This window comes from Alexandromys fortis, unplaced genomic scaffold, assembly GCF_014885135.2.
Source record: "Alexandromys fortis isolate MF-2015 unplaced genomic scaffold, M_Fortis_MF-2015_v1.1 scaffold_71, whole genome shotgun sequence".
Classification (NCBI taxonomy): Eukaryota; Metazoa; Chordata; class Mammalia; order Rodentia; family Cricetidae; genus Alexandromys; species Alexandromys fortis.
In genome coordinates, this window is record NW_026067954.1 from 7,161,352 (window position 1) to 7,186,855 (window position 25,504).

The window sequence follows — 25,504 nt, forward strand, 5'->3', positions numbered from 1 at the left end:
TGTTGCTCACTATTACTTTATTACTACTGAAAATTAAAATAAAGGTTGATTAAACTAAAAACATTTGATTTACAAATTATGTAAAAAACAAAAGAGCAACTCTAACTTTTTAGGAGGGGGGAGCTGAACAAAAAGTAGTAACATTGGTTTCTACCATGAGATCAAAACTTTTAAATTTCATTGGGGAAAAGAATTAAGAATATCAAATCAGTTCTTAATTCTTCTGCAGTCAGGTTCTTACACTATAGTCTTATTTTGCTTTTCTTACTTAAAAAAAAAATCCTATTAAAGCCAAAGTGCTAGGCAGAATAATAACACCTCGAAGGTATGTGTGTTCTAATCCACTAAAGCTATGAATATGTTATTTTACACAGAAAATAGGCTTTGCAGTGTGCTTAAGACTTTGAAATGGGTAGATTGATTAGATTATCAAGGGGGCCAAGTAAGTACAGAAGACCTTAAAAAGTGGCTGATAACTAATGAAGGGGAAGTCGGATATGACAGAACTCACCTCCAAATTGCTGACTTTGACAATGGAAGGGAACAAGGGGCCAAGGAAGGTGAAAGCCACAGTGATAACTGCGTTTACCAGGCAGAAGGTGGAGAGCAGGAGTAACACAGGAAGGGGACAGCAAATGCTAGGAGTGCTTAAGCTTGTGCTGGGGATGCAGCAGTGGCAGAGCACTTGTATCAAAAGTATGAGGCCCAGGATTCAGTTTCAAGAGCCCCCTCCACATCCCTAAAAGCCCTTATATGTCCCATGTACTATTAAAATTGCTATAAAATTAAAATCTATACAACACATGTAAGAAATAGAAGGACATTAAAAGGCACTTGAGCACCCTGAAAAGTTACGATCTTATCTATTTTTCCTAGAAAGCAGGCATTAATCTAGGAAAAAAATCTACCCATAAAACAAGAAAAAAAGGTAGACTCACTCACCACAAAAATAAAGATGAAAAGGGAATAAACATAGTAAGATTACATTATATAAAATTGAAGCAGAAAAAATTAATTTCTGGTAATGTAAATCAAAATAGCCATGTCTTTCAAGAATGTTACCTCTTAAGAGCAGTCATGAAGGAAACGTTTAACAGCCTACTACTGTTCTATAATTTGATCTGAGTAGTGACAACACTCATGAATTTATCACAAAAAGTATACTGGGCTTTTCATTAAGATTTGTGCACTTTATGAGCTACCTTCAACAAAAATAGTTTATAAGAAAATATATGTTGAACTTCAAAAAAAGAAAGAAAATGAAACCCAAACCGAAAATCAAGCCCTAAGTATCTTGTCATCCTTATGCCAATTCTAACTAATCCACTACAATCCAACAGGGCCACTGTGAGGAGAATGCATGCATGCATGTATTCTGAGGACTGCAAAAGCCAAAGAAATGGGAGAGAATTATTTCTCAACTAACTTCCCTCATTTTTGTAGTTGAAAGCAAGATTAGACATTAGTCATAGGAAAGCATGATAAATTCAAGCTGAAAATGACCTATATTGTACCTTGTCTGTAGAAATGATGTACTCAAAGATCACAAAAACTAAGTAAGGAGATCCTGAAACCCAGCAACATGTAATGCCCTAAGGATTTAAAAACTTAAAAATAATCTAGAGAACAAAATTGTTAATTGTCTGTCTGTATATGTATAGATATTCATGTGGGTACAGGTGTGTATTTATATATATGTGAATGTCAGAAGTCAACTTGGTCCAGTCTGTTTTGGGAACAGAGTATTTCATTGGCCTGAAGTTCTCAGGTAACCAAAACTGGACTTGGGACATGCCTGTCTTCATTTCCCTAACACCACTTCCCCTGGGAAAATTATAGCACCAGCTTTCATATATGGGTTCTAGGAATCAAAATTAGCCTTTTGTTTGCAAGGCAAGGACATAATCAACTAACTGATCTCCCCAACCAGGACAACAAAACTTTTTGGTCATCAAAGGGGCACTGCCAGTCACTTCAATGAGGATGGTTCAATATTCTTCACCATTCTCTAGTTGAACAAACCTATAAAATTACTATATAATTGGTAATTCCTCCCCCTCATAAATTTAGGAATTTATTTTCTGAATAAGGGGTCTCTACCCAGTAAGCATTAAGAGTTCATTTCTGGAATGTGTGTTGATAAGCTGACACTTGGGATATTGTCTTCTCAATGATCATCATGTGATGTGGGATTCCCCTATACACAAAATATTAACTCTCATTCACAGATAACACGGGGTTATGGATTTACGAAACTATGTGATCAATTTTTGGAGGAGTTATTTTTGTCAAGTCCTGTTTGAGTCTCAGTAAGTCAAATTTAGAATGATAGCTGCTTTTATGGCTTTACTGAACACAGATGCAGCTACTTGTAATAATACCTACGGCTACTCTTGTGGTACAGCAACATAAGCCAAACAGTGACCAAACTATGACCAAAACAGTCTGGAGTATCTATTTACTATCTGGCTCTTTCATATACTTGCTGGCCTTTGCTTTAGATTATTTCTTCCCCTTATATTCCACCAGGGCTACAACAGCTGTTTTACTTTACGGTAGGGTTTATTCCTCAACTTTCAAAGAATAAAAGGATATCTTAAATTCATACCATGTATAAAATAAACAGATATAATTCAGCTGCTATGGATTAAACTATCAATAAGCTCAATTTAATTTTCTGTAGGTTCACCATCTATTTCATGAGTTCTATATGCTTTTCACTTATAATCGAGATGAAAAACAGCATTAACGAAGTTTCTTCAGTTTATACTCCAAAGTATGCACTCCTGAAACTTGTTCATTGGAAGTATATAATTTTGCTTTCAGCAACATCACTGCAAAAGTAATAAATCTTTACTGGAAACTATTTAATATTTAAAATTACCCAAATTAAATTACTTCCATTCTAACATTCATGAGATAATTTGTCTCTTTCAGAATAGCAGCATAAAATATACAAAGTGAGTATAAAGCAAAGAAGTTTTAAGTACATAAAAATATTTCTTGATTTAAGAAAAAAATAAACCTTCAATTTTTGTATAGGAGGGAAAATGAACCCCATACTTCATTCTACGTGGGTCAGTGGAATGCATCAAAAGCAAAGAATACTACTAGAGCTGCCTGAGGGCCACAAGCAGCTCTCTGAGGAAAGAAACCTGTACATTACAACCTGATGTGAGTGAGTCATGAATGTATGCATAAACTCTTTCAAAAGAAGAAGATACCAGCAACAGAGGCCTAAGAATCCTGACAAAGCTCACACAGGAGAATCACAGGGCAAAGAAAAGGAGAAAAGAGTACTAGAGCTTGGGCTATTCACCACAGAAAATAATTTCCCAAATTCTTCAAATTGAGAAGAAAGCAAAAATGCTGTTTATTCATGACATGAACTTTAATAAAAATATTGTTTGTAAAAATTTCAGTCAGGAATAACACAAATGGACATGTTGCACTATGAAATAATTACACAAAGATCTGCATTGATTACCCTTAACTTTTACCTGAATGTGTCCGAAAATGCATTTCCAGACTCGATTTTCCTTTAAAAATCTTCTTACAAACATCACACTGATGAAATGTTGCTTTATATCTAAGAAAGCAAATGGTTCATCTATTTAATTAATAATAAAAAGTAACTGACAACTCTAAAACTCTACAGACAAATGTTGCATCAATAAAGCATACAGGCCTGGAGGAATAGGGTACTTTTGAACCCACAGGTAGCCTCATGGGTCTTTCTCCATTTATATTTAACAGAACTTTTAAAAAGACACTTGTAAGAATAAAACTTCAAAATGTCTTAAAAGAGCCCAACTTTTAATTAGTTATTAAATCCACAAAGGACAAAATACAGAGAAAAGAATAAAAAAGACATCAATACTGGACAAAATGGGAAAGAGGTTTAGAGCATAGAATCTGTGGTAACAGAATATTCTACATTCTGATGGCGATGATGATTACCAGACTGTACAAAGAGTTTCACCTGAAGTAAATTTAAGTCAGTTAACTGAAGAGATAGATACTGAGCCTGACTAAAAGAAACTGAAATAATCTCAAAAGCTACATTCATTGAAGCTGGTATGGCTCTCATTAGTTCAAGCCTAAAGAAATAAAATGTGAATCTTTTGTTTTTATTACACACAGATATAAGTAATCTATAAGTCCAAAAGTTAGATAGTTAGCAGCATAGTGGAATGTCTGACAAATATTGTTAAGGTCAAAATCAAATTTTAATTGTCAGGACTATGACATCTGTAGAAGGAGTAGCATTTAAATGTAAGTCCATGTCTAACACTCCCTAGCCCTTGAGAAATAACATTGATCGTGTGTGTGTGTGTGTGTGTGTGTGTGTGTGTGTGTGTGTGTATTTCTTTTGAGACTTTCGAGGAATATAGAAACCAAAGAGAGACAATTAACCTACTGCAAATTAAACAGAATAACCAAAAAGTGTGAGTTGTTCTCTACCCATGATGCTGCCAGCAGTAGTAAAGAGGAAAGCTGCATCCACTCACTTTTGCCACACCTTCTCCCCTAGATGCACACTCTTGTAGTGAACCGTGAGATGGTCCCTCCGACCAAAGCACTTCCCACACTCTTCACACTGATGAGCCTTCTCACCTGAAAACAAAGGCCCACATATTTCTTTTAACATAACAGGCATTTAAGTTTTTTCTTTTTTTCTCCGAAATAATGACCAAATGGTAAGTTCTTTTAATGGGACACGAGGAAAGCAAAGCCACCCTTTAATCTGGGTTATTTCCTTTATAACATTTATTCAATTATCTTTCCCAAAGAACTCAAACCTAATTTAATGAAAGTGAATATTTTGCTCACATGGAAAAATTAGTAACCTTACATGGTAGACATCTAATCTTACCTTTCAATGTAGCAGAACAAGAAAAATAACTTCAAACCCAGGATATTGATTAGAAATACATAACTAGATATGAAATACCTCAAATAAACATACATTAAATTTAGATGAACTATTTCACTCTTTAGAAAAAGGACCTGAACATTTTCAGATCTTTGTATTTTTAAAATATTTTCATCTATAGGGATTTCTAACATTTGCAATGAGCCAAAATATAAATACCATGAAAAGTCCAACTGATTACCTGTTATTATACTGCCATGCAAAGGCTGATCACTGTCTCAATACCGATGCACAATTAATACATGTGACTTCTAGAATTACAAACTTAGAATGCCCTTCTAGAAATGAAAATGCACAATCTCAATTAAAATGTCATCAGATCTTTACTCTCTTAGAAGTAAGGAGAGCTGCAATTTGCCTGGCTATGATCATTAAGAAAGCCATCTGTCACACTTCATACTTCAGGACTGTCTATAATATTGATGATAATCACCTGTTCTACTGTGCACATAGAGATGGCTCTTTCCCATTACTGTGCTCACAGAGTTGGCTCTTAGCCCTTCCTGAACATTAATCTGAGGCGAAAACATGAAAGAAATCCCCAGAGTACAAAAATTATAATGAAAATATCTGAAAAACCGGTCAGGACTACAAAGGTGTTCTTTTCCAAATATAAGGCTTCAAAATCCACTACAACATAAACTTTAATACTCAGTTATAATAATGTCACTTTAAAACCAAACTTTCACTAACTTCTCAAATATAATCACAGTGAGAAATACTGTTCTCTCTTCAGGGATGTACCAATAGTATTGCTGCATACATCAGCATAAAATGCAAATTATAAACTTTGAGAATTTATTCAAAACTAAATTTTAAAATTTCAGTAAAGATGCTATGATTATTTACCTATTTCCAGATGCTTTTACAAAACAGGTCTTAAAATCATCATTATAAAGGGGTAATCAGCAAATGTCAACTATTAAAACCACAGCTAGCACAAATAGAAAGTGGTATTATGTTCTCTACAGTGTTTTTAAATAGTTTTGGAAAGAGAAATACAAAGTAAAACTTACCTGAATGTATTTTCTTGTGCTTTGTTAGGTGGTCGTGGCGAATAAATGTCTTTCCACACTCATCACACTCATATCTCTTATCATCGTGATGTACTCTTAAGTGCAGCCTATAAAGATAAAAGAACACAGACTGCTCAAACTGCCGTGGAATGAAAATGCTTGATAATGATTCAGTGATAAAAAGAACGAAAACAGGCCGGATGCTCAGCACCCTCATGTTTCATTTGCTCTGCACGTAGGACTTCCAGAGTCCTTCTGTCTTTTCAAAAAGATCCTGAGGTTCCTATTCACTTCTCCCAAAAGGGCACTTCGAAATATGCATTTTCCATATAATTCTAAATACTTCCTAAGTTCTTAGATATTAAATCTACCTCACAGGCTCTTCCAAATATTTGTGGATGTTATTGATCTGAGTCTCAAGAATATATTTAAGGAATAAGAATTGTTCAAATGGATAATTATACAAATAACTACAAGATAATGACAGCTACTGATAGTAACAACTGATGATTATATTATTCTGGAAAAATGATACTATATACAAATTGATAGCTGGCAAATCATAATATTTTAAAAGACCTCAGGCTTATAAAAACAATATTTTAACTACCTCACACTAAAAAATGGTGCTTTAAATTCAAAGATAAACAATAAAAGGTTTAGATTATTGAAATTTACCTAGTTTGAATCACTTTTACTCCTACAATGTTTTGTGTATACCAAAGTGAAAGGAACAGTCTTTCCACTCAAGTTTCTAAAATAAGTGTTGACTTTATATTAACGAAAACAGCCAGGTGGCTAGACAAAATAATCTCTTTACAGCTAAAGAGATAATAAATGAAACTATGACTATTAAAGCCATAAGATTATAATTCTAGAATTAACTAAGAAAAATTACAATCATACATATTTCTTAGTAAATACCTACCTATTTAGGGAGAAATTCAGAACCTTTAGTTACAGTCATTCAGACATAAGACAAACAAGTAACAATGCACAGAAGGCCATCTAAAACTGAATCCTTAATGTTATTTCCATACTAAATATATTCTTCTACAATGAAGGATGAAGAAATTAAAAAAAAAAAACTTGGAACAGAGTTTTAATACTATTTTCACCCAAAGACAAACTAATTTAATATTTAAATAATGAACATTTAGTAAAGACTCTGGTAAAGTTGATAATGAGGAAATATTCAATGTTTTACACAGAGAACAGAAATAATTAAAGAGAAATCAGTAAAAATTTTTCCCAGATGCATATAGTGAGTCTAAGAAAGGATTTAATTGAACAAACCACTTATAATAAAACAGAATTAAAACAGACCTGTAATTTTATCTCATTTACTACAAGGGAAGATAACTTACCTGTATGAGCTTCCATGACGAAAACTTTGCCCACATATACTACAAAGATGAGGTTTTTCTCCACTATGTATTCTTAAATGTTCTTTCAAAGTCGTCCTATGTTTAAAAATTTAAAACCACATATATAATATATGTATATATATATATATTCCAGAGTTCTTAATCTCATATTTTCTGATATAGATAACAAATTATATTCCTTTTGCCAATATACATACTAAATGCAGAGTTCAAACTCTTTATTAAAACAGAGGACTACAGTTTAACCATTACTTCAGCAAGCACTTTGCTAGAACACTTGTAATTCTTTTCAAGTTTTTCTACAAACCTAAAGGTCTGAATCAGGATGGACAAAGCTATTTAGGGAGAGAGTAGTAAAAGGAAGTGTCCCTGACTTCTGGTGGCTTTTCCAACCGTCTTGGTTTGTTTTTCAAGTCAATCTATCAGATGACTTGGAAAGGCAGAACATGAGCTGAAGCTCTGCCAGCAGATGGTGCTCATCTACAAGAACCACCAAGCCTGACAAGTGGGGGAAAACCCTGCAGATAGTTCTAAACTTATGTATAAAAATAAGTAGAGTAAACAGAGAAGTGTTATCTTCATTTTGTTCTGTTTTTCCTTCTTGGTTCATTTGATTATTTTGTTTTAATATAAGGGGGAAAATAAATTCATAACCCACCTAATAAATTTATAAGTTTCTAACCTATAAATATGATTTCATATTAAGTGGCATAATGATTTTCCAACTTTCCTACCACATTCATAATTTATATTATGAAATTAGCATTTCTAATTCTAAGTTGAAGACCATAAAGCTTAAATACACTGAAGGTTTTAATTTTTGCATAGTGTTTCACAATGTAATCCGAGCTGATGACGAACATAAGCATCCTGTTTTGCCTTCCTAGTAATGGGACTGCAGACATGTGTCACTAAAGTTGTCCTCAAAAATAAATAAAACTTACACCTGTTTTTCAAGATCAGATTAAACATATGCTCAGGAACTGAAACATTACCATACTGTCAGGTCCCTCACTTATCCTATTCCCCTTTCTCTCCTCAAAAATAACCACTTATATTTACCATGCTTTCTGCTTCCTTCTCATACACACACCCTAGTATACAAGATAGCACATGCCTTTGAAAATCTGAGTTGTGAGCACAGTCCTAACAACATTGGGACTACAGTTAGCTCACTAAAGCGTACAAAAGGCAGTACGAACAGGGTCTGTGGATGGACACCATCTGCTGATTTTCCAACAGTTCACAAGGCCACCCTGACAGACCAGCAAAAGTGACAAACAGGATGTAGCAAACCAACTATCTGAACCTGCAAACCCTGGCTTCTGTGATGTCTCTGTCATTTACATTTTAAACTAAAGTATAATCAGAGTACTCTGTGTCCTGAGTTATCTACCTCCCATAACACTTATTAATAATTTATAACACATGTAAGTGCTTCAACGTTTCTGAGTGTGCAGATAAATTTACCTTTCCCGTACTGACTTCCCACAAATGAAGCAAGTCCATTTTCTCTTTCCACCATGAGTACATTCTATATGGCGTTTCAAATTTCCAGTGTCATTGAATTGACGACCACATATATCACATGGAAACGGACCTAAAAAAAATAAATAAATAAAAGCATGTATTTGAAGTTTAAAGACAGAGATAGATACTACACTAAATTCAATAGAGCTAACACAAATTTGTTGCTACCACCAACAGGAGCATATGCAAAATCTGTAATATTCTGAAATTATTTGTTTATATTCTCTTCTCTCCTAGGTTGTTTATTCCCAAAAGGCATTTCTAGCACTTAGGCCCAAATACAAGGTTATATATATATCATGGCACATTTCTGCCCACTCTTACAAAATTAAACCCACACTTGCCACAGTGACACCCTGACCTTTCCTAGTTCTGACTTCCACCATTTTACCAAGTAACTTGAGACAGTTAATTTCTACTGAACATCAAGCTAAAAGAAAAACATGGTGATGGATGCACAGCAGATACAGTTCAAGGAAACCATCCACTTGTAAGACGGTGTCTCAGAATTTGCAAGAATAAATTGAAGGAGGAATTACGAGGAATTGATCATAACAGCACAAGAAAGAGAGACAGAATCTGGACATGGACTCAGAGACTATTTAAAGCAAAACTGATCCAAAAATATAGGAAATTTCTACATTAGAAATGAGGCAAGGCTTGAAAAGTTGTATCACTACCACGCATGCTTAACATATTTAAATCTGTATTTCTTTGAGAATGGAATTTTAATGTATTACTCATGTATTAACTAATTCAACAAATATTTGTTGATTCATTTTAAGTACCACTGAAACTCCCTCTTCAATCCCTGCACTGAGAAAAGAAAAGGTCTCCAGATAGTTGGGAAAGAAAGGCAGTACTTGAGAAGTTGAAAATAAACCGATGAGCTGTAGAGCAATAGGAACCTGTCATGACAAGTGTGAGTTAAGTGCAGCATAACCATCTATTCTTAACATCCCCTACCCTGTTAACTCTCTGTACACTTGATGTACCCAGCAGGGAGAGGAAGAAACAGAGCATCTACCTGCATGTTCGGTTACTTGTTAGGGTTCCTTGACAACTTTTCATTTTTTCCAACACTGGATATTCAGCTTTGCATGTCGTCAAGCTTCTGTCAACTCTCTATTTCATGAAGCTAAGCTAAAATCTTACCATTAAGCAGAACTTCAAAATAACTATACACAGGATAGAAGAAGATCTGACTTTTAAAAGTTAGTTTATCTGACTATAAATTTCACAGTTACAAATGCAGATATATTAAAAGTTCTTTAACTCTTCCAATCATATTACTTAGATCTCTCTCTAACTCAACAGAACATACAATCCTAACACAGGCAGCAAGGATTTTTTTTTTTTTTGAGACAGGGTTTCTCTGTAGACGAATGTATTTTTTTAATACAATAAGAGTTCTTCCAAGTGTGATAGCAACATTGGCATCACTAGCACCACCAAACAAGTAGAGCAGACCTGTAAAAGCAAACACTCTGGAGCATGATCGAGCTGCTTCAACAACCTCTTCAGGTGATGGGACTTGCACTGCTTCTTGTGAATCGCTCATCTGAAGTTTACAGCAGTTCACAGCAATGGAAGTATAGAGGTGAGGCTCAACACTGCCTACTACATAAGTCATTAAACATTCCCTTTTTTGCCCATCCGTTGACTTGGCGGTGCTAAGGATGGATCTGTGCCTTCCCATGTCACACATCTGCTCTGGTACTGAGCCACGTCACCATTCACCCATTTGTTAGCATCATTATATTAAAGGGGGCAAGAGGACCAGAACTCAAACCAAACACCTACATGGTTTATTATGTTTGCTCTTTTTCTTAAATATGAAAAATGTAAGCTCGTTGTTTTATTTCAGAAATATATTTTTCAGAGTTTTTGAAAATAATACCTATAATACTGGAAATAACATATATTCAGAGAAAGAATATAAACTTAAAACCTATTACATGTTACCTTTTTGATTGCTGTTTTGGTTGTCAACTTGACTATAAATGGTATTAACTAAAATCCAAAAATGAAGGGCACAACTGTGAGGGATTTTTACTTAATTTGAAATAGGAAGATTCACCTTTAACCCAAATCTTGACACACCTTTAATCTGGGCCAACCCTTCTGCTGGAAGCCTAGATAAGACACGGAAGAAGGAAGCTTTTGGCCTTTGCCTGCTTGCTCTCAACTTGCTACCACCAAGTCTATGCCTTCACTGGCATAAAGACTATTTCTCTGAGATTCCAGTATATGTCGAAGATCAGCTGAGATACCCAGCCATGTGGACTGAGCAACTTCTGGATTCTTCAACTTTCCATTCACAGCCAGTCACTGTTGGATTAGCTGGACCACAGCTTTTAAGTCATTCTAATAAGTCATTCTAATAAATCCACTTTATATAGAGAATTAGATAGATAGATAGATAGATAGATAGATAGATAGATAGATAGATAGATAGATGGATGGATGGATGGATGGATAGATCGTATGCTTCATTTACATGATATCACACCTACATTGTCTTCCTAGTAAATGTCACCTTTTACAGAAATTACGCAAAGTAACTAAGCATGTGTGTAGAGAACTGTGATTTATTGGCCTGCCAGATTACACTCTGCACTATAATTTAATATGGAGCCACAATCTCCCTAGACACTAAGACAGAACTCATTACCAAGCTAACATCTGTTTGGTAAGTGTGTACTACTTTGAATGTCCAGTGTCTTTTCCTAGAGTAATTTTTCATTGATTTTTATAACTAAAGCTTAACACATTAATTAAACTTGACTATCTACCATTTTTAGTAGATAGTGAAATATAATTTTAAAAAAGCAAGTAATCTTTCAATAAACAGCAATAACAAAAATTCCAGTTAAACCATTTTTAGAAAGATCCTCTTCATGAGCTCTAAGAGTTAGCCAGCTCAGCATATGCTGATAGGAAAAAAACTAGGATATAAAACTGGTTACTTTAACTCTTAAGCTATAAAAATGAGAAGACACAGTGGACTAGATTTTTAATTTAGAACTTCTATCTGATACTTTTCAAACACTGATTACAAAATGATATGTTTAATAGAAGTTGAAATAGAAAACTAAAAACAGAAATGGAAGTAGAATCAATATACTAGTCATAAAAATCTTTGTCACGATATTTTTTTTAAAAAATCAACTATAGTTTTCAATTTAAAAAGAAACCACTAATTGTCCAATAACAAATAGGTAGATACTGAGGTGATGAGTAAGAACATGTCCTGAGTAAGAATGAAGACCTAAATTTGAATCCACAGAACCTAGGTCAAAGGCCAAGTGAGGAGAGAGCATCTGTAACCCCAGAGCTGTGGGACAGGCAGACAGAAGACTTGCTGGTGCTTGCCAGTCACCAGCCTAGCTCCAGACTCAGTCAAACATATTGTCTAAAGGGAACAATGTGGAGAATAATAATACGGGACATAAGCCATCTTCTTCTGGCTTCTGCATGCACAATCAAGTGCACCTGCAAACACACATGTACATACACCACACAGTCTAAAATGTACAAACACATTCATAAAGTTGTTATTCCTGAAATAAAGTATAAAAATAATTTTCTCACATGTAACATGCAATCATGATGTCTCTAACTGGAACTTTTAATATATTTAATAGTTATTTCTATGTTGGCTTTTTAGAATTGCAAACATTGAGCTTAGTCAAAAACCACTCAGAAAGGGATAAGCTAAAAAATACTGTATTTTCTAGCAATAAGCAGCTTTCATATTATAAACACAAAAATCAAATATGCCTTAAAACACGATATAGCCTTGAAGTTATCATAACAAGAGACAGACTCTTCTACTGAGGTACAATAGTTCAAGGTCCTTTAACATTTTGTAACTGACATAATTTTAAAAACCTGTTTTATCAAAAAACAATTAAAACTCAACAATAAAAAACTTAACACAGATCATCAAAGACAAATAACAAACACATGAACAGATGTTCAACACCACATCTCCAGTAAAAAGCAAATCAATTACTGATATAGTAAGCAATTATTACAGTGGCTGAAACACAAAATTCTGACAATACTAAATGTTAAATGCTAAAGTAACAGGAGTTCTAATGCAGTTGGCATAATCATTTTGGAAGACAAGATGGCAATTTCTTTTTTTTTTTTTTTTTGAAATTTTAGTGAACACATTTATTTGAAGAAAACTGAATTAAGGACATGCTAAGCTTATTAAAAGATGGCAATTTCTAACAAACAATGTATTCTAAAAATCCAATAGACCTTTTCTTCATGTTCTTAGGTTTTTATCCAAGCAAACTAAAAATTTATATACACAACAAGACTTGTAAACAGATACCTGCAGTCATTTTATAATCAATCAACAACACTTGGACATTCATTGCTTTTTAAAATGTACCATGTGGTGGGGATGTGTGTACAGAGGCTGATAGCCATGAGGTGGGGATGCTGATGTGGGATAACCCTTTATATACAGAGGTTGGTAATACAATAACTACCTGCACCTTCTCAATTTTTCATTTACTTAAAACTACTCTTTTAAAGGAGACTTTTTTTTTTAAAGATCATAATATAATTACTTCATTTCCCCCTTCTCTTTACAATCTCCAAACAATGGAGATTTTTTAGAGGAAAAAGTACAGTTTAACAGTGGTAAGCTCTTCTAGATTCAGATAATCCGAAACTAGATGACTCCTTTATGAAAACACAACTCACCCAGATGGAACTTCTCCTGATGCTTTAACCGTGCAAATCGGGATTTGAAATGCTCTTCACAATAGGTACACTTAAAAGGTTTATCTTGTGAATGCAGAATCATGTGTTCCTCTAAGTGTGGTCTTCGAGTAAAAGATTTCTTACAAATCTAAATGAGAGTGTATATAAAATGTAGTTACCTTAATTTGAGCCTGAATTAAAATACAAAGCTCATAATAAAGATAAAACATACAAGTTCAGGTAAAGATAAACATCTTCCAACAGAAAACTTACCAAAGTATTATCAATCTTCTGACTATGCTAAAAGGAGGGTAGAGGATAAGAAACACTAGAAGAATTATAGTTCAGAATTGTTAAATTAACCCTAAAGTTAAATGAACTTCCAATCATTCTATAGTTAACATGACTATAACATACTCTTAGTATCTTAATTCTACATAGCAATTTCTTTAAAAAAAAAAAAAAAAGATTTATTTTTAACTTATTCATGTCAGTGTTTGAACAGTGTTCAAACACATGTCAGTGTTTGAGTATGTGCATCACATGCATGTCTGAAGCCCATGGATGTCAGAAGAAGGTGCTGAGTCCCCTGGAGCTGATGGTTTTCAGTGGGAACAAAATCTGGGTCCTTTGCAAGAACAGCCAATGTTCTTTAAACAGGTGAGCCACCTCTCCACCCATGAATATCAATTTTTTTAATCCACAAGATAAAACCAAATTTATATCAGGAATAAAATGATTTCTTTATCATTATTACCATATATTTAATTAGGATTATCAATAGTTATAACGCAGTAAACCCCTCAACTTTTATCTCAGTTTTCAGAATAAGAAAACACTGTATATAAAAATATGATATATGGCCAAATGGTGATGGTGCACACCTTTAATCCCAGGACTCGGGAGGCAGAGGCAGGAGGTTCTCTGAGTAAGGCTAGTCTGGTCTACAGAGTGAGTTCCAGGGTAGCCAGGTCTACACAAAGAAACCGTATCTTGAAAAACAAACAAACAAACAAAAAGTTATCTAAGTCAGAGACTTAAAAAGAGTGAAGCTGCTGTAGCAATAGGTAGCAATACCAACTAGGCACAATTCCAAGATTATTTTATTTAATGCTCAAAAAATGCTACAGAGCAGACATAACTATCAATATCATTTTTAGAGTTGAGGATGATAAAACTTTAAAGTAAAGAAGACATTATCTTGTGTAGAGTCAAAGAAATTAACTTCAGTGTTTTGAAACTGCAATCAGAGAAGGAACAATTCCGGAAGTGTGTGATTGATATATATATATACACACCTAGATAGATAGATATGTTAATCTTTAGATTAGTAATGTAAATAATAAGCAATATTAAACATTAAACTATATAGAACTAAATACTACAAAAAAAATCCTTAGGGGCGTGACAGATTAAACAGATTTCTTTTGCTACTACTCCCACTGATTCTTCTCCCATTTAACTGATCTAGAACTGACCATTTAACCAATAGCATGTGGTAGAAGTTATGATCTGGGACCTCTGAGGCCTTGACTAGGCTTCTTGGCATGTACATGTATGCACACATACACACACACATGCACATAAAAGCACACACACACACCTCCCCCATATGTCTATCTCTATCAGTATGCCCGCTCCCTGTCTTTCTTGTCTTTCTCTGTCTCTCTCTGAACCTAGCTACTATACTAGAAGGGTGGAGGAAGCCCAAGCAGCTTTAAGAAGAGCAAGAAGGGAATCTCTTGTTCCCTGATCCATCCTTACTAACCCCAGTCATCAGGCATCACCAAGTTGACCACTATATTATTAAGTCACTGTGAAAGGGCCCCAAAACCAGAAAAAAAAATCATCCAATACTTTATAACAACCCAGTTAGTTTGATTAACATAGCACAGAATCAAAGAAATACCTAGCAAAGCCCTGTCTTCAGTTTGGATTCCTGACCCACAAAAAGATGAGAAACAGTAAAAAGCAGTTTAAGAACCCTTGACCTTCAACAATGGTTTATTATACAGCAAAGGACAACCAAAAATGGAGAGTTTAATTTTAATGTCTATATTCTGCCATAGTAATGTTAGAGATCATTATACACAACTCTCAATACAAAGCATAGTGATTTTGCTAATTGTATGCAAGGACAAGATCAGGGAATAATAAAAACCAAAACAGAATCTCCATTTCTGAGACCTACTATCTGGAAACTACATTTTCAGGAGAAATTTAAAAAAAAAATTCAAATAATTTGATTTAAAAAATTCTAAAAGTGAGATAAGTTCCATTACTTTAAACCCAATTACCTTTGTTTCCCAAAAGACAACATTACATTTGCTTTGATTTTCTAAGAGAAATTACAAATTCTTACTTCACACTTCCAACTTTCACTTTTAGTCTTCTTGATGGAAATAAACTCTTGTGCATTTTCAGGATGAAATCTATGAAAAAGAGAAAATATTAGGAAGATATGCTAATTAAGTCTATATTTCATATGAATCTTGAGATCACTATCAACATCTATCAGATACTAGCCCAGTGTGGTACATGCCTCCTGGAACCTTACACTCAGGAAGCTGAGGCAGGTGGAGCTAGTACTGGTGGCCAGCCTAGGCTACAAATCAAAACTCTGCTTCAAAACACAAAGAATGAGGTATGATTTGTTCATTTTTGGTGTTGTTATTACTGGGTCTCATTCTATAGCCCAAACTGGCCTTAAACTCACAGCACTCTATCGGTCTTAACCCCACAGGTGCTGGGATTACAGTATCAGCAACCTTACCCACCTTAGGTCTCAATTTTTCTTATAATCACAGGTACATTTAGTAAGAACATAGGTTCCACCATTTTAAAGATTTTAGGCATATATTTAAGTTACAAAGAAATTAAGAAAAGTATGTGTAAACATATTCTTAAATAAAATCTGCATGTGTGCAGACTTCAGTTTTTAGAGTTAATATTCAACACTCTGACTCACAAACTTTTCCACACTAAAGGTGAATGTAAAAAATAAATTTCCTAAGAGTTTCAACACCACATATTTATGAAAAATTACTTGTCAAAACCAAATTTTTTTTAAAAAAAAAAAGGATACTCAAACTGCATCATAAACTGTACATTAGAGGCCATATTCTTGTTGTGCGGCCAAAAGGCTTCAACTCAACAACAGAACAAAACTATGAACTATATCAACAAACTAACCCTGGCTGTTGTTTTGTTGATTTGTAAACTCTGCAAAACCATAAAGCAGTGACAGCACTGGAAATAAGCACCTTGCAGACATTTCCAGTGTACTTGTGTTTCCATCAGAAGGCACAATGACATACACAATGGAAGCAAGACAATACTTGCCTCTTGACGTGCTTGGCTAGTGTCTTCTTGCTCGCATGAAGCTTATTACAGTAAGGGCACTTGTGCTCCTTCTTGTGAAACTCTACTTCATTACTGTGCTTCTTTCTGTGAACAGTTAAGTTAGACTTTGTCGAATAACGCTGGTGACAAATATCACACTCAAAAGGCTTCTCACCTGTGTGCACACGGGTATGACTCTCGTATTTCCCTACAATGAAGAAGAAAATTAAGTTTAACAAATCTGCTATGCTGTGACTGAAATTTCAGAGTGGAATAAAAACACACGGTTTAATAATATATACACCCAAATTCGTATAGAAAACTAAAAAGAAAAATATTTACCTAAATTTCTAATCAAATGAATCTCAAGATTCGGTGCTTCAAGCTTACTGCTTAAAGTATACTTTCCCTCAAAAGCTTCAGTAATAAAACATTTACTCATTGACATATTTTAAAAATCTTAATGCCCCAGGCTGTGGTAGTGCACGAATTTAATCCCAGCACTCAAGAAGCAAAGACAGGCAAATCTCTGAATTCAAGGGCAGCCTGGTCTACATAGTGAGTTCCAGGGCAGCCAGGGCTACACAGAGAAATTCTGTTTTGGAAAAACAGAAATAATAAAATAGATCTTAATGTCTGAAATTTTCCTGAAAGTGTTGACAATTTCTGAATATTGAATGTACTTTTTAAATGTAAAACTAACGTTTAGAAAAATATCTACTCATTTAACATTTATTATATCTACAATTTACTTTTCCTATGCACACCCACAAACTCGATGTTCAAAATTGGGAGATCTGATTTAAATATTACAAAAAATGCTTATTTGTTATTTTTCATTTCACAGGAAGTATTCTGGAAAGAATGCAACAAAGCTAGAAGAGTTAACAAATAATTAACAAAAAAACTCATTTATATAAGAACTCCTTAAGATACAAGAAAATAAAGTATGGGGGGCTGGAGAGATGGCTCAGTGGTTAAGAGCATTGCCTGTTCTTCCAAAGGTCCTGAGTTCAATTCCCAGCAACCACATGGTGGCTCACAACCATCTGTAATGAGGTCTGGTGCCCTCGTCTGGCCTGCAGACATACACACAGATAGAATATTGTATACATAATCAATAAACATTTTTAAAAAAATAAATAAAGTATGGCTGTGTGAATGAAATGCTAAATCCAGCATATGCAGGTAAAATCTGAGCAAGCAAGAAAAGATGAACAGGCAACAAAGGCAACCAGTCATACATGTGGAACACGTGCCTAAGATCTTCATCTACTCAGAATGGACAATACAGGTATCCTAATAGAAATAACCAAGAAGCTGTAACACAGACAACAACAAAAGAAAACAAGAAAAGTGCAGTGAAAAAGAAAGCAAATAGATGCATACAACTGGTTTAATTTATTTCCATTCTTATTTAGCATAAAGTTCTTTATATCATTATGTAAAGTATAAATATCTGTTTCTGAGGCAAAAAAAAAAAAAAAATCACAGGTAAATACGGGCCACGTTGGATCTTTATACCAAAACAAAAATCCTGTCTCCTTACTTGGGACAAACAACTTCTCTGTTTCAACTCTTCCTCACCCAAACAACAAAATATGCATAAAATTTTCTGCAAAAGAGTCTGTATCCTCTTTTTACATACATTTGTCCAGAAAACAAAGACTGTTATCCGCCACCTCCTCAGTTAGTTATGTCCTAATTAAGCTAAAAATTTAGCCTCTCAGGACCTGAGTTAGTAAAACTTTATGGGTTTGTATATAATAAATGAATTAATATATAAATGATACTGAAAGCATTCGAGTACCTAGTAAACACTAATAAATGTTAGTCATTATTACCATCAGCATCTTTAGTACAGTCTCAGAACTAGAAACAACGTATCAACTCTCTAATGCACGAATTTCAGTTTTGGTTCCAATTGGAACCTAAAAATATAAGGTATAAGAAAAACTTTGAACCAGTTGCTTACTTTCTATAAACATATTACAGTTATAAAGGTTTTATACTAGTATTTAGTAGCGTTTTTATTACATTTGCAATCAAGACTTTTTTCTACTAGAAATAAAATTTAAGATATATACTGAATATTAAAATCATAGAATAGACAGTTAATTTTTAAAAATTAACTATTAAACCTCACCTTCTTAGATCAGTAGTCTTAAAAAGATTAATAGAAAAAAATTAAACTTAAATAGCTCAAAGCACTTGTGTGTGCATGCATATATACCTACATACATGCATGCATACATGCATGAGTGTCTGTGTGTGTATGTGTGTTGGTGGGGGCTGCCCATGCACATAGAGCCAGAGACCAGAGCAAAGCACTGGGTGACTTGGTGTTCTCAAGGCCCTCCATCTTGTAGTCTTGAGACAGGAGGCTCAATGTACAGTAAGCTTGCCCATCAGCTTATCTTCTAGCCAACCAACTCCAGGAACCCACCTGTCTCCACTTCTCAATCTGAGACATATAGGCACATGCAGCCATATCAACTTTTTATGTGGAACTCAACTGGGGTCCTCAGTGCTTCAAATCTGTAGAGCTACTTCCCCAGTCCCCAAACATAAAGGTTTTTTAAAAAAATCTTTTGAAGTATATATAGTAAATGTGATTTTTTTTAATTGGCAAGATTTTTATAATAAAATTCAAATAATTTACAAAGGAAAAATAAAATAAATATAATAATGCCGAGAGACTGAGATAAATTCCTATAGCATAATGAATCACAGAAATGAAAAACCTTAAGTTACAAATTCAAAAGTTTATGCACATCCATATTGCATAGCCCATTGTCTCCAGGAACTTGAAATTCTAAACAAGAACAACAGACAAGCTTGAGGGAAAGCTTGACTCAGAAGATCCAAGTGTGTCTCCAGAGATTTATGAAGAAAAAATTTAATCCCCCAATAAATCTCATGCTTAAAGCAACTGGCAGGAGTGTGGAGTGTGAAAGGGACATTCCTCGGTAAAAACAATATCTACAATCTACACTCATTTCTTCATGTCTGAGTGAAGAGGTTCCCATATCAATGTATAAAATCAGCATGTTCTTTCCAAACTTAATAGTCTATTTAAAAAATAGAGAACAGCATATAGTGGAAAACTGTGCCGTCATCTTCTGAACCAAATCTCAATATGAATGATCTCAAAGTTAGAATCACAAACTAAAGACGTTTTCACATGAATAAATTTGTCTTGATGTATTTCAAAATTTACTCCCTCATATGGCTCAGGTTATTATTTTCAATTTCGCATGCAGTTTTTGTGAGCAGCACCACTGAATGGCCCTACCATATTTCATATCGGATACTGCTACTCTCAAGTGCACTTACTCATATAACACACCTTAAAGAGCACATAAAGTATTCTGCAGAAAATTACACCATTGTCACAATGCACTAAGAACCACGGAGGGTCCTATCCCAACAGACCATATAAACTCATGTGTAAAGAGGGAGAGGGGACATAAAATGTTTTTTGTCTCTAGAGGAGATTGTGATTTACTTCAAACAAAGATTTTAGTTCTGTGTAGGAAACAAAAAAAATATAAATTATCCAAATTTTCTCTTTTACCCCATCTGTCATCTCTTTATTTTGCTTTTTACCCAGTAGGTTTTTGGTATAAGGGGCAGCAAGGTCAAAGGACTCTTATTTACATGAGAATTGGATGAGAAATGGACAGCTGGTAGTCTCTGGAAAGACTTAACTAGATCAAGAGTGTTACTTGCAGCACCAGAAAGAATAAAAGATCCAAATAATGGAATAGAATTTTTTTGGTCATGTATTATACAGTTAATGGTTCCAGCAGAAATCTCAGAGTGTTACCTCTTTAAGGCAGCCAAACAAGGAGATGATAAAGAAACCTAACAGGGTCCGTCCAAGCCAATGGAAATCCAGATAACACCCTTTAAACTTATTTCAAGTCTGTGAGTGCTTGCTGGCAAATGTTAATGACCTGAAATATGCAAAGCACACTAACCAAGCACAAAGAATATAAGTTTCAGCCTCAATTTAGTTAAACTAGCAAAATGATAATAAAAAATTTGAGGATTTTTAAAAATCCTGTAAAAGGAATAAGCATGAGATGAAAAAATGACAGAATACAGCTATAAAGTTGTTTTGCGATTAGCAGACAAAACATTTACAGTGTATCTTCTAACACTCTTCATTCTTGCTGTCACCAAGTGCTCTGAGGACATCCACCAGAAACACCGCTTTATCCTCATCCCACTGTTCACTGCCAGTGTCACTCAACTTCCCAATCCAAGCAGCACTATGCTTCCGCCCCTTTGTTATATGTTCCTTTTTGCCTCTTTGGTTTTCTCATTTCCTTGCCCAATTTCCTTCTTCACACTGAAGACAGTATGATCTAGCTATAACTCGTTCTCTCTTTTCAAGCTTCCCCTCCCCAGTAGGTTCATCAGATAAAACATACTCCTCTGTATAGCACTGAAGCCATCCCAAAGCTGGCTCTCCTTTACTTGCCTACTCTTAGAGCCTGTCATTTTTTCTATGCCTCTTTACTTATTTGAAAGACAACCACAGCTTAGCAATTTCTAGAACATACCATACCTCAATACCTTTACACACTGACCCTTCTATCTTGTAAATGTCACCCTATTCTGTAAGTTTCAGGTTCAGTATTACTAGTTCCGAGAAGTCACTCATCATTTCCCTGATCCTCCTGATAACATTAACTTTATTATACTATGATAATTTTTGCATGTACTCAGATACTTGTGGACAGAGAATCACTTCCTATCTGTTTAAGAGGGCTTGAAAGGCATCCAGTGTTAAATTAATAAACACCAGGAGCAGCTAATATTCTTGTATACCTGCATTCTGTGCAGTACTTAAGTGGTTCTGCAGAACCATCCCATTTAATTCTCACCATAATCATCCATATAATAACAACACATCAGCATCAGCTCATTTCACTTATGAAGGGGGAAAACTCCACAGGTTAAACAACTCACACAAGGCCTAGATTTAAAAACCTACCAGTATGACCTTTCACCAGCTCAAGTTTTTGAATCAGCATGTAGATTTAAACAAGTACTAGATAGACACACGTAGAGACAGAGATACTTGGCCATAGAAGAACGAGTGAACAGTAAGCAAGCCCAAGGTAGTCAAGCAACAGAAGGGAAGGACTGTAATGTAAAAGTCATTCTGAAAAGTATGTTGGAAATAACTGTACACGGTAATCTACTGATTCTCATAATATATGGAATGACTTTGATAAAAGACATTTTGCAAACTTCTTGGTTTTTCAGCTTCAATCTTAGGCACCGTTTTCTGAGTTCATGTGTATAAAACTCTAGTTTCCTGAAGACATTAAGAAGAGCACTCATATGATACCTTATTTATAGTGACTTGAAGAAAGGTTAGGTTAAGCAAAATTAACAGACATATTTTCTAGTATTATTATAGAACTGCATCAAGTTAAAAGTCACTGTGTATTAAGTTTCCCAAACCTAATGGAACTGAAAGTCCTCCCTCAACAAAGTACCTCACAGACTCAAGAGAACAGTTTGAGACCCACATGCTGGACCTATAATGCCTGTAGTGAACTGACCCTTGCTCACTGATTTCCAAGTCAAATTAGGCTAATTAAAGTTTGTAAAATACCATAAGCAGGGAGTACAAAGTCTAAGATGTGTAGGAAAAATAAAATATTCTAAGATAAAATGTTACCAGGTACCTCAGCTCCAAAAAGCTGCTCTCTGTACATACTCACATTGATAGAGCTACAGTGACATTTACTGCCAGGACTAACAAGTTTCTGTACACATAAGCTCTTCCAACTGACTAAGCTGTTCAGTTACTTCTGTGTATGAAACAGAGTAAAATTAATAATCATTAAAAACTGAACTGAGAAGAGTATCCTTAGAAATACATTCAAAAAATACTGTAAAAACAAACAAGAAAAGTTTCCACTGTAAAACAAGTCTATATGCTAACCTATTTTGATAGCAAATGATTACAAATACCTTATGAACAAAATTTTGATCTATGCAAACAGCATATGTAACCTAGGACAAAACAGTTATATATAGAAAGAAGTGCATGGTTTCTTTTATAAGATCTGATTACTTAAACTGCTTTAATCATTTTATGTGCAGAATGTACCTAACAATTTTATAACCAATGTACATGTAACTCAAAACTAGCACTTCTAAAATGAAACTGGTGGTCAAAAGCTATATACAATAACTGCTGCTTTTCTGGAGTCTTTCTCCCAAATATAGAACCTACAACCTGTAGAGACACCATGACAAAAACGTGAAAGAGTAAATACCAGATTTGTGATGCACGACCAATTTAAATTAACAAGATAAACAATGTGCTGAAAATCAGAGGTCTTCCCTACTACAGAACTCTTCGTACAAGTCCCTTTGAAGTTTAGTTTTTAATGATCACCTCTAAAACAGTCACAGAATATATGTTTAGAGCGAGGAAACAGGCTCTCCTTACCTATTCGGTCAAATGTCTTATCACATTTGGGGCACTGCAGGATTTTCTTATTACTGTTCTGAATGATGACGGGAGCTAACCCTTCGTGGATGCTCCCTGCAGAATCGCCAGCCTCGGGTTCCTCTTCCGCATCGTTATCTTTATCACTCTGCTCGGTGTCAGAGTCCTCATCTGACATTTCCTCCTCTAGCTCGTCGTCTTCAGCATTATACTCACTTCCAGGATCCTCAGAATCATTCCTATCTGACTTCTCCTTGTCAAAACTTTCTTGATTCAAATTGTCTGACCCACCCCCACTTTCCTGTTCATCGTCACTCGTGTCCTCAAACTTAACAGGACACTTCCTATTCCTTTTAGACCTTCGGGCAGAAAAACTTCTCTCCAGCATTTTTAACCCATGTTTTTTCCCCAATAACAGGGGCCTGTGAGTTTTAGCTAAATGGTTCTCTAAGGACTTTTTATAGCAGAAATGCCTACTACAAAATTTGCACTGATGATTACTTGACAGTCTTCCAGTTAATTCAGTTAGTGTTTCGTCGGGAGATGACTTCTCAGTTAGCTCCGCCTGAAAAGTAGCAACGTTTTCGTTATTCAGCAGCTTCACTGCATCGATAATGTCCAGAAATTTCGCGGCCTCTAAAACAAGAGGTATTTCATATTTGTACACAAAAAATTCTGACGTGTAAAGAAACTCAAGCAAATGCTGAAAAACCGAATGTGTTACGTGGTCCAGGGTGACGACATCCGTGCTGGGGTTTTTGCTCAAACACGCATGAAAATAACTACTACCAACTGCAACGACCACTTTATGAGCACTAAATTCTTTTCCTTCTACTATGATAAGTAAGTCGCAGAAAGACGGCTGTTTCTGCCTGTCATCGTTCAAATACTTCAGCAAATTCTTATTATACTGCAAAGAACTCAAAAGCTTTCTCTGATCTGGAGAGGGAGGAAGGTCTTGGTAACACTGAAGAGCCTCTGGGGTTGGTCTGTCTGTCGACTGAGTATAGGTCACTTGGCCGCACTCCACACCAGCATTTTCTTCTGAAGAATCTTTGTGATAGCCCAGATGGATCTTCTCGTCAAGATTTGAAGTAACCCTTCTCCTTTTCTTCATTGCAGTACTGCAATTTTTGAACAGGAAACTTCATAAGTGACTTACGAGGTTTTTGAAACAAAAACTAGATTGTCTTGAACAACAGCTTTTGAAGGGGCGTGCCCCACCGTTTCATGGTCTGCAAAACAGTGAGAAGCACGTAAGGACTCCACAGCAAAGCAATCTGAAATAAGCAAAGGTGCTGTCGATTAATCTTTTCTAAACTGTAACTTAATCACAAAGTCAACGGCACATTCACCAGCAGCTAAGATTTCGAGGGCGGAGAAGGAGGAGGGCTGGGTTTAGGGAAGACAACCAACAAAAGAATAGTGTTAAGTGAAGGCATAGCACACCTTCCAGGCCTGATTCACCACTACGGTGGTAAGAAGAGAACACAGAGAGAGCGATCCAGCCGAGGCTGCGGACCGTGCAGACACGCCGGGGCTGCAGTCCCGGTCTGGGTGCTGGGACACTGACAATACGACCAGCGCGGCCACGGAAAGCAAGTCTCCATTAGCATGCTTTCCCCGGGCGAGCGCGGCACAGCTCCGCAGTGGCAGACCTTCCGAAAGCCACAGGGCAGAGCACCGCGGCCCTAGGAGGGGCGCCGGGAGCGGGGTCGGCACGGGCGACCACTGCAAGCCGCGCAGCCTGCCCAGGCCCGGGTCGGCGGCGCCGCGCTCGCCCGTGACCCTTCCCTCCCAGGCTGTCCGGGCGAGCGCCCCACAGGCCCATTACCGGGAAACCCCGGGCTCCCGCGCCGCGCCGGCTCGGGGCAGCCAGCTCCGATCCCCGCGCGCTCGCGCCCGCGCCCACCCACTTCCGGGTCCGGCCCCCCACCTCATCCACCTCAGCGGCGCTCCTTCCCCTCGCGGAGTCCCGCCGCCGCCGCCCGCTTGGCACGTCAGCCGCGCGCAGCCGCCTAGCCGCAGCGAGAGGCCGGCGAGCCCGGGCAGCCGCCAGAGCGCATGCGCGCGCCTCTCCAGCCCC

General features: G+C 35.9%; 1 protein-coding gene across 6 annotated transcripts in view; it reads right to left on the minus strand.

Annotated features, from left to right (window-relative positions):
- Zbtb41 (zinc finger and BTB domain containing 41) overlaps window positions 1-25,483 on the minus strand; it is a 31,819-nt gene extending 6,336 nt beyond the window's left edge. Inside the window, exons 1-10 of one of the 6 annotated variants that reach the window (XM_050151678.1) lie at window positions 25,355-25,483; window positions 23,419-24,653; window positions 16,938-17,145; window positions 15,958-16,027; window positions 13,596-13,743; window positions 8,811-8,940; window positions 7,320-7,415; window positions 5,953-6,059; window positions 4,512-4,617; window positions 3,501-3,589 (exon numbers count right to left, since the gene is read on the minus strand). In XM_050151678.1, coding sequence (XP_050007635.1) covers window positions 3,501-3,589; window positions 4,512-4,617; window positions 5,953-6,059; window positions 7,320-7,415; window positions 8,811-8,940; window positions 13,596-13,743; window positions 15,958-16,027; window positions 16,938-17,145; window positions 23,419-24,535 — 2,071 coding nt within the window. In that variant the 5' untranslated portion in view covers window positions 24,536-24,653; window positions 25,355-25,483. Of the gene's footprint in view, window positions 1-3,500; window positions 3,590-4,511; window positions 4,618-5,952; window positions 6,060-7,319; window positions 7,416-8,810; window positions 8,941-13,595; window positions 13,744-15,957; window positions 16,028-16,937; window positions 17,146-23,418; window positions 24,699-24,867; window positions 25,198-25,252; window positions 25,325-25,354 lie in introns of those variants that run through there. The other 5 variants (XM_050151681.1, XM_050151680.1, XM_050151677.1 and 2 more) reach the window with 5 other exon arrangements.
- Window positions 25,484-25,504: the final 21 nt, after the last annotated feature.